We start from the raw sequence: 11,351 nt of genomic DNA on the forward strand, positions 1-11,351 counted from the left end.
AAATTTTTTTCTTTTATAACTAAGCTTTTAAAATTTGGTACAAGGTTCTCCATAAGTTTTTCTTTAAATATCTGTAAAAAAAACTCAACCGGACTAAGACAAAAAATTTTTAGGAGTGTTTGAAATTTAAATTTTTACAAAACCGCATTAAATAACGGTTTAGCCTCAAACGATTTTTGATATTTGTTATTATTCAAAAAGTATGAGTCGTAGACACTTGAAAATTTTACCAGTTGTTTAAATTGACATTTTCTTTATATAGTTTTATTTTCAAAATATTTCACTAATTTTTAATCTATTTATAGGCAATTGAAATAATCGATTTTTTTTGATTTTTTTTTTTATAAATGTTGATAAAAAAAAATTAACTGGGACAAAATACTTGAAAATTTAATAGAAGGGTCCACATATGTTGTTCTAACTCCCATTCAAAAATTATAAAAATACATAGGCACAATTTTTTTTTATAAGCATTTAAAGTTCAAATTTTGACTAAATACGTAAAAATTACGGCAATGTTCAAATAATCTTAAACAGAAATTCATAAAAGTTTTTCTTTTTAATTCTAAGATTTGGAAATTTAATACAAGGCTCCTAACATATTTTTACAATAGCAGTTGCAAAATAAAAGGAATACATTGTCACAATTTTTATTTATAAGCATTTAAAGTTCAAATTTTGACAACATATTATGTAAAAATCACGAAAATTCGTAAATTATTTTATGCTAGAAATTCATAAAAAATTTTCCTTTTATATCTAAGATTTCAAAATTTAATACAAGGCTCATAATATATTTTTACAATAGCAATTGAAAAATAAAAGAAATATATAGTCACGATTTTTTTTTTATAAGCATTTAAAGTTCAAATTTTGACTAAATACGTAAAAATTACGGCAATGTTCAAATTATCTTAGACAGAAATTCATAAAAGTTTTTCTTTTTAATTCTAAGATTTGGAAATTTAATACAAGGCTCCTAACATATTTTTACAATAGCAGTTGCAAAATAAAAGGAATACATTGTCACAATTTTTATTTATAAGCATTTAAAGTTCAAATTTATACGAAATATGTCAAAATTGCGAAAATTTGCAAGTAATTTAGTGATTGAAAAATCGTAAAATTTTTTTCTTTTATAACTAAGTTTTTAAAATTTGGTACAAGGTTCTCCATAAGTTTTTCTTTAAAAATAATATATCCTAGACTGACAAATCATCTCCGTTCAGAATCGTTTTTCGTATACAATGATATAATATCATTGGATTCAAATTTAATTCCATCCATTACAGTAACCCACTTGTAACCTACTGTACAGCAGAGCGACATCCACGACTTACCCGCCTTTTTTTTTTGTGTCTGTCATCACCTTTTAGGTAAAAGTGCTTGGATATTCTTCAACAGTACCTTTTCTGATAGGAAAGTGAATATAGTTGGTACTTTGAGAGGTAAAAAGTAAAAATTTTGTAGTAGTTTTCAAAAGCGCCGTGAAAAACAAAAGAAAAATTAAGGAAAAATGGGAATTTTTACGCAATATCTGTTTTCGAGAAAATCGATTTTGGTTTTTGGTACAACTCTAAGTCTCTAAAACAAATTACCGTAGGTGCATACAATTTTGACTAAATGTTTATATTAGCATTTTCAATACACAATAACATTTTTCAAATATTTTGATTTATTTTGAGCTGTTTACGGACATTTTCAGTTTCTATTTTATTTAGTTTTTTTTCTATAAATATCAATACAATTTTATTAGTTGGTTAAAACAGTTTGAATATTTAATAGAAGGTTCCTATTATATTGTTTCAAAGGCAGATGAAAAAAATTAAAAATCCATAGTCACAATTTTTTTTTATAAGCATCTAAAGTTCAAATATTGACAGAATACGTAAAAATGACGACAATTTGCAAATTATTTTGAGTTAGAAATTCATAAAAATTTTTCTTTTTAAATCTAAGACTTGAAAATGTAATATAAGATCATTTATAAGTTTGTGTATCTTTGTCAAAAAAAAAAAAATGTCTTCAAGCAAATCAAATCAAATTTTTATGAGCGTTTGAATTTCATATTTTTACAAGATTGGATATTCACTCGATTTCTCACGTAACGATTTTCTTATTATGTTGTAATTAAAAAACAAATGACTGTAGATACTTGAAAATTTCACTGAATGTTTGTATTAGTATTTTCTATATACGATAAAATTTTGAAAATAATTTGACTCTTTTTGAGCTGTTTACGGACATAGTCAGTTTTCAATTTTTTTAGTTTTTTTTTCTATAAATATCAATAAAGTTTTCTTTTCGCCCAAAAAGTGTAAAAATTTGGTACAATGCTCCTGATATATTATTACAATAGCAGTTGAAAAATATTAAAAATACATACAGGCATAATTTTTTTTTATAAGCATTTAAAGATCGAATTTTGACAAAATGTATCAAATTTAAAATTGAATAACTATTTTGTAGTTAAAAATCTATAAAATGTTCAACTTTTATATCTAAGGATTGCAAATTTAAAACAAGATTCCACGTAAGTAGTTAATTCTGTTACCAAAAAATCTAAACGAAATTACATATTAAAAACCTAGAATAACTATTTTAGTTATTTTGTTGTGATTCTATAATATTATTCGTGGGTACTTGAAACTTCTAAAGTATACTATTACACATCTATGATAGTACCACGATTTGTTGTTAATGTATTACGCGTTATAAGTACCTAATGGATATAATTGTGATATGATTAATTTGAAATTTATTCTAGATACCTATTATTGGTCAATTTTTTTTTAATACCATAGATAAGTATATAATATATCTTATACCTATAGACTGACATATCGTCTCCGCTCAGAATCGTTTTTCTTAGACAGTGATATTATATCATTGAATTTAAATTTAATATTATCCATTATACAGTGATCCACTTGTAACCTACTGTACAGCAGAGCGACATCCACTTATTTGTTAAACATTTTATTTTGTTTGGGTTTTATGCCATTTCTGTAGATAGTGAGATCAATTCAATGCAACGATGAAATATTAAAACAAGTAATGAAAAATAATAATTGTATTATTATTCTACAATAAAGTGGACCTATAAAAACCATTCATAAATATTCAGGTGGGTACTTCTAACTAGTAATAGAATGATAATATTTCAGTTCAGTGCAACTCATTTGAGCAGATTCAATTTTTTTTACCTGAATTTGACGACTATTTGGGGCACAAAAAAAACAGGCATATTAATATTTAAATGTTAACCTAGGTACCTACCTAAGGTAAATTAATTATCAGTCACAGATATAGACCAGTACAAATTTTTGAACAATAAAAACAATCGTTTGTGTAGATTATATAATTTTAGATTCTACGTAACTACCTTTCTTTTAGTTGGTATACAGTTTCACAGTGATCAACACGTTGGTGACTGTGTATAGTCTGTTGAATCTTAAGTCTTGGGCCAGTAAACAGTGTGAAAATTCTGTGATATGAACGTCAACATTTCTAATATTTTTGAGACGTGGTGAACCGGTACACGCATACTTAACTGTGCGTTCAAATGAGTTTACATTTTAAGGTTTTTTTGTCACAGGTAGCAAAAATGTAGGTATATGCGCAATCGATTTGCAGCCTTTCAGTTGGAATGAGTAAAAAAAAAAAACCAAAGTACCTATTAATTTGATCATAACAGGGCAGAGTATTTATACAAAATGCCTCACCTAAAAAAATTTTCTACTCGCCATACGCAAGTCACACTGTGTATACACTACATGAGTATTACTACATGAGAATAGGACGCGGTGACATGAAAAAAAGTGTAACCTGTGGGGCAGTAAAATTATGAATACGCCTCTGGATCATATATGCTTTATGATATCCTTTAACACGCGTATTAAGATTATAAGTATACCTTTTATATATTTATATATAATAGTTTCCGCGCCCATTCGCTATAAAATATAACAAGAAATGACAAATAAAATATACGATTTTTTACAATACATATATATATATATATATTATTCAGTTATATTTTATTTCAAGAACAATTTGTACAGTACATAATATAATAATATACAATAAAAATACGAATACCCGTTCAATACAACCACTCGGGCGTTTCTATTTTACAATACTAAAAAATTAACAAAAAATGGTCGTGTGCCACCTCGTTAAAAAAGATTTTAATTTGGTTACATAATATAATAAATCTTATCACCGCATACAGTTAGGACCCAGCTAGGTTTCTGTTTTCCAAACGCGTTACGCGTCGGCGTGATTTCTATTCGACTATAAAATTTACTGTATGGTTTTCAATATACCCACTAATTATTTTAAATAACAACGACACGTGACTTTTTTGAAATTGTTAATTATATTTTATACGAATTAAATTCGTAACTTTGTTACATCGAGACAAATCCCATATATATATATATATATATATAAGATATTTAGATTGAAAACAGATATTTGACGTCGCCAGTCAACTTGTAATTATTTTTATACATGTATAAAATTGCGCGGGAAACTAAAAACCTAATTCGGGTTTTGTATTTGTATTAAAACGAATAATATATAAAATAATTTTAAAATTACCATAAAACATATTACATTATAATATTTAATTAGGATAACTTTATGCGATTTATGTATTATTATATTATACACAATATATACCTAATATAATATATTATATTAAACCATTTACGAAATGTATTTGACATTTCAATTAAATCAACTAGGTAACAACGATAAAAACTATTTTAATCATTTATACACACACGCATGTACACCTATTTTTTATGACATAAAATATACCTAAAAGTGATTATTTTCAAATCGATTGCACACGCCAATATTGTATCGTTACTCGTATATGTATGTAATTGCGGCGAACTATTTGGCGCACTTCGGAAATAAATTTATCATATACAGGTATGGGTGATATTTATAATACTGAAGTTATTTGTCATTGGTCAGTCAGCCTATATGGTTTATTACATTATAAGTTAAACGCATGGCCGAATCAAGCATAATTTTTTTGGGGGGGTTGGGGGTTGGGGAGGAGGTTGACTCGAGTCGAAAACAAAAACAATTTTAATGAAAACGTTCATAATATTATTGCTAATAAATGCTTAATACATAATATTTAAACTTATTTTTTAACTAAATGATACAATTAATAAACATGATAATAATTTGTAGACATATTTTAAGAAGGCATTTTTTTAAGAAGTTTAAGAAGTATGATGTGGGGGGGGGGGGTGCAACCCAGATGCTCTTCTGGATACGGTCTTGTCAAATAGTTATCTACGCTATTTACTGCAGGTAACAGTCTCAGTCAATCTAATGAATAACGTGTAGTGAAATTCCAATAAAATAAAAATCGAAATTATGAAATCTATCGATAGATTTTAAACGACTCTACTGCCAAATTTGAAGATAAGAATACTTTTGAGATGACTATTATTTGTTTATATTTATATAGTATAGTGAAATATTTTTAATTTTCAATAGAATATTGTATAAAATATATTGAGAAGTTACAGCGTGTTTTACGTTTTCTTACACTATATTATAATATTATATAATTACTTGTGCCATATTTGTTCACTGCGTACGAGTAAGGTAGAATCGAATAATAATCGTGCCAGAAACAAAAAAACAGATATAAATGAGATGTGTCTGGCAGTGCACAGTTATGTCTGTTATCTGGCAATAGCTTCAAAACAAGGCATGACTAATATGATATCCATTTATTGTTATTATTTTTAAATCTTATAACATTATGATTCATATAAATATGGCTATGTGTACCTACCTACCAACATAATTTCGACTAATTATATTTTCGGATTTTCATACCCATTAGCAGAATAATATGAGAATAACTACGACATTATAATTTTGTGTTAACGGTATGACGGGTAAAAATATATCATTGTTTTTTTTATTCCAATGCCGTAATTTGATAGCAGAAATCTAAAAAAATAATCAGTATAAAATATAAACAAAATTAAATAAAATTGTCCAACAAGTATTATAAATATAAATAAATGTTATTAATATAACCATCTAAATATTATGTATGCGACACGCATATATAATATTACCTACACAGTTCAGAAAAGGTAAAATGATCCACAAAATATGTAAATTGATTCATCAAACGCATTTGATAGACATCAGGCATTTTAGGAACCAAATAAGCCAAACCCAGTAAAACAAAATAAATGTTCTTTCGACGAAAGCACATAATAATATGTTTTGGAACCGGAATTAAAAAAATGCCTTTTTAGTACAAGATTAGCACAGACAATGTAGTTAACATAAGTGGTCTTCGTATAGTCCCCGTCTTAAAAAAATTAGATATTTAATGAGCTATTTTTTTCAATCACTATTCACTGTTAAAAATTTTATAAAATGCCCAATTACCGATCGAATTAAGTTATTATTTATTAATAATTATTATAATTCTCGTTTTGCTGGTTGCAAATTGTTGTGAAGTTAACCGACGGACACGTTCGTTGGTTTGAGACACAAATTGCAGGCTCGCTGAATACCTATTTTGTTAGTATACCTAATATGTTTTACATTATTTGAAAAAAAAAAAAATAAAATAATAGTATTCATACTTATATATATATATATAGGTAATGGAGTTTTGTATACAATTTATGCCATTTTGTATTTTTCGTTTTGCATAATATATACCTATTAATACCTAAAAAATATTATAAGGTAGGGTACTGCTATAATTATAGCTAACTAGTACCTATACATAATATATATTATAATAATTAATAATCATAAATTCATTATGAATGCGAGGCGGCCGAAGTTTGTGGTATGGGCTGGAGCATTTGGTGATGGTGATTGTGGTAAAGGAGACTGAGATGATTGTTGTTATTGTTGTTTATGTTATTGTTGTTGTTGCTGTAATGGTGTTGGTGGGGATGATGGTGATGGTGATGGAGGTGGTGTGACGGATAGTCGGACGCAAACATTTCCGTGTCGGACGATGGGTATCCGGCCACCACCGTGCCCGTGGCGGACTTGAGAGCCGCGGCTGCCACCACAGAACTCATTTTCCCACCACCTGTGGACGAGGCCACGCTTTGGTAACACATGGACTTGACACCGTGCACATCAGCCATTTCATAGTTTCTGCTATCGGAACTGCCTATACTCAGCAAATCACTGAAACAAAAATATAAAAAATAAGTAATCAACAGCATAAAATATAATACGGAAATAAATGTAATCAATCGCAATCGATTTGAAATGGGGGTAAAAATAAATAAATCTGTTCATTTGGAGCGTTCTGTAGACGAATTTGATAATATCAAACTGCGCAGTGATAAAATAAATTGTGTTTATTCTTGTGCGCGACATATCATTATTATGAGACGTACAATATTATTTTGTCTTGATTATACAATATACGATTCGTTCCTCTGTAAGACAAATGGCAATAACCGAAGTATATTGCATTCAAATATGTACTAATTGAAATTGTACGTAAAACACATGTTATAAATGAATAGTATAGGTAGCTAATATGGTAATAAATGAGAGCTGTAAATTCAACGCTCTCAAATTTATGTTAGAATCTAACATATCTGATATGCTTTAAAAATCCTGAAATGTGCAATATATAATTATAAAAGTTAAAATCAATTTTTTTCTATTTAAGAATATTAATAAACAATTGATGTAGGTAGGTATTTAACAAATATACGTAAAAGTTTCAAATTGCCTCGAATAATATTTTTAAATTACATTAGATATTTTAAATTTTGAATCTTTATAAATATCTTTATAAATATCTAATTTTATCCAAATTTGAACTTCAAAAAGTAGGTATATAAAAAAAAATTATACTTATTTATTTTTTAGATGGTTTCAGAATAAGGTACTCATGAGGAACCTTGCATTACATTTTCAAGCCTTAGCTATAAAAATTGAACATATTTAAGTTATAAAATTTTCTCAATTTTGTCAAAATTTGAACTGCGAATTCTTATAAATAAAAATCGTGCGGATATATCTTTAATATTTTAAATAGGTATAATAACAACTTACGAGGAGCCTACGATTTTCAAAACTTATTGACCCGAATACTTTTTTAAAAAAAATCGAAAATGTCAAATGTTTAAAAATAGTTCAAAAAGAGACAAAACATTTTGAAAATTGTATCACGTGAGTAGAAATTGATAACATAAATTTAGTAAAATTTGAAGTAGCTATACGGTTATAACTTATTCGTTATTGAGTTATACAAAATAAGAATCTAAAGATTCTGCAGATCACTCCGTACCGATCGGTAAATTCATCGACCTATATTATGTGTGTGCATGTATTTTTTTTAATTAAATTTATTTTTTGTTTTTGTTATCAGTTTTTGGAGCAGTAAAAATGCTTTGATTTTCTACATCAATATCGTTTCTGGCTGGACAGGGATACTAATTGGTACTTTGGGGGTCAAAAGTAAAATTTTAAGTTAAGTTAAGATTTATAGTAGTTTTAAGGAGTCTGGAAAAAAAAATTGTTTTGACAATTTTCCATATACATACATGATTAAATGTTCAAAATATGTCGACTCTTTTTAAACAACTATGCCATGACAAATTTTTGATTTTTTAAAGTTTTTTTTAAAATTTTTGTCGGTAAATAATTTTTCATTAAGTCAAAAAACGTGGAAACTGAACTCAAGGTTCCTCATAAGTCATAAATTGTTATTAATGTAATTACAATAAAAAGTTGAGCGTTTTTCATAAATAATTTTTTATGAGCGTCTAAAGTTAGAATTTTGACATTTACGTCAAGATCGTGAAAATGATTGCAAATTATTAAGTCTATATAAACAATTTTTTCATAGCTAACATTTGAATATTTAATACAATATTCCTCATACATTTTTCTACATATAGCAACAAAAAAAAAAAGTTAACCAGAAAATGTTATTAAATTATTAATTGTCTTTAGACACCTGACACACACTATTGTAACATCGATACATTCATCGCAGCGCTTAGAATCTAAAACTACAACTTTTATAAAAAGAACTAGCTAATTTACCCTGATAATTAATGATATATTTAAATTAAGGATAACAAACAAATTGAATTTGAATACCTGCAGCAGATAATCAAAAAAATAAGTATTTCATAATATAGGAAGTTTTAAGTTGCTATATTAACCATAAGTAAATAATTATTATCGTGGAAAGCAATTTGACAATGAAATTATCTATACAAATAATCTTATTTAAGATTATATGTTCGCATTAGATAATAACACTCAGAAATCGCGTATTTTAGTTGTAGTTATTTCAAGATTTGGCTGCACGCCGTACGCGATGTTTTTGGTATCGTTGTTTAGTTCAGCGAGAATAAACAAATTCATTCGATACACATATTATCTTGCCTATGACATTCCAACATAAACAATAGGCCGTGCGAAATTGCGTAATGAAATGTATTATCTGTTAGGCATATTTATTATTATTATTATTATTATTATTATTATTATTTATTATAATATAGGTAATGAAAATGTTAGCCGAACATAATTGTTTCTGAACAATCAAGTGAAAATATATGGTTATAATTTATAACACTGCAATTTTATCGTATAATGCATTATAATAGATACGCAGCAAATTGCCAATGAAGATCTCAATTTTTATACTGACATCCCCCTTAATTGTGCTATATTATTTTTAGTTCAAAGTTATTATTTTACAAATTGTAATGTCTTATGGAATTGTTTAATTGTTTAGTTAAATATTGTTCATTGTCTATGTAAGAAACTAGTAATATACTAGTATAAACTAGTATACTAATATTCTCTGGGAATGTTTTAGTTTCAGATAATTTTAATAAATAATAAGTTATTATTAAGTATTAACTAACATTTTACTACCTAATATAAAATTTCTATTTTCCAATATTCCAAAATTAAAAATGACCAATAAGAATCAAATTATTTCATTAAGAAATTACGAACAATTAAACTTATGAAATTAATTTTGTAAACATTTGAAAAATAAAATTATATTTTAAAAAATGTCATCAAATGCCACTGTAAAACAGGACCGAACCGTTACAAGTGATATTCCACCGCTCAGTTTTCCATGGGCTGGAATTGGGTCGGTCGTATGTAGCCTAAATATTATGCTGGTTAGTGGTTCGAGGCCGATGCGTTTGTCGAAATTTGTCCGGTATTTAGAGAGATGACCTCGGACGAAAAATATGATTTTATTTTAAATATAAAAAGATAATATCATAATGTTTACCAATCTTGTAGATATAAACTATAGGTCTTCAAATATGCTTAAATCAGAATACTTAGATAATACGCAGTTAATATAATATAGTATAATAATATTAATACAGAGTGGTTTTTTTAACATAAGGAACTCATTTTTTGGAAAAGTATTAACATTTATCAAGTTCTTCTTCATGAAAGTTTTTAAATATATGAAAATCCAGATTTTTTTTATTATTATTTTACTTTCTATTTTTTATCATTACCTATATATTTTTAAGTATTTACTTTTTAGGTAGCAACATACATTTTTAATTTTATATTTCAAAACGGAATATTTTTGTTATATATATATATGTAAAAAAAAAAGGTGGGTAAGTGGATGTCGCTCTACTATACGGTAGGTTACAAGTGGGTCACTGTATAACGGATAGTATTAAATTTGAATTCAATGATATAATATCACTGTATAAGAAAAACGATTCTGAGCGGAGACGGTATGTCAGTCTAGATATTAGACATACATATTTAGGTATATTTAGCTATAGTATTATTAATAATTTTCAAATTAATCATATCATAATATCCATTAGGTAACGCGTTATACATCAACAACAAACCGTGGTACTATCATAGATATATAATAGTATACTTTAGAAGTTTCAAGTACCCACACGTAATATTATACAGTCACAACAAAATAACTAAAATAGTTATTCCAGGTTTTTTAATATGTAATTTCGTCCAAATTCGAACTTAAAATGACTATAAAAATAAACTGTGCTTATGTATTTCTTAGAATTTTTGGTAACAAAATTAAATACGTGGAATCTTGTTTTAAATTTTCAATCCTTAGATATAAAAGTTGAACATTTTATACATTTTTAACTACAAAATAATTATTCAATTTTAAATTTGATAAATTTTGTCAAAATTTCAACTTCAAATGCTTATAAAAAATAATTGTGCCTATGTATTTTTAATATTTTTCAACTGCTATTGTAACAATGTATCAGGAGCCTTGCATTAAATTTTCACGCATTTTTACCAAACAAATAAAATTTTATTGA

The 11,351-nt window shown here is 26.7% G+C and overlaps 1 protein-coding gene across 1 annotated transcript in view; it reads right to left on the bottom strand.

Annotated features, from left to right (window-relative positions):
• Positions 1–6,676: 6,676 nt before the first annotated feature.
• Positions 6,677–11,351, bottom strand: part of LOC100169467 (homeobox protein SIX6) — a 41,193-nt gene continuing 36,518 nt past the window's right edge. The window contains exon 3 of the mRNA XM_001942703.3: positions 6,677–7,209. Coding sequence (XP_001942738.2) covers positions 6,828–7,209 — 382 coding nt within the window. The 3' untranslated portion in view covers positions 6,677–6,827. The remainder of the gene's footprint in view (positions 7,210–11,351) is intronic.

Source organism: Acyrthosiphon pisum, chromosome X (assembly GCF_005508785.2).
Source record: "Acyrthosiphon pisum isolate AL4f chromosome X, pea_aphid_22Mar2018_4r6ur, whole genome shotgun sequence".
In the NCBI taxonomy this organism is placed as follows: Eukaryota; Metazoa; Arthropoda; class Insecta; order Hemiptera; family Aphididae; genus Acyrthosiphon; species Acyrthosiphon pisum.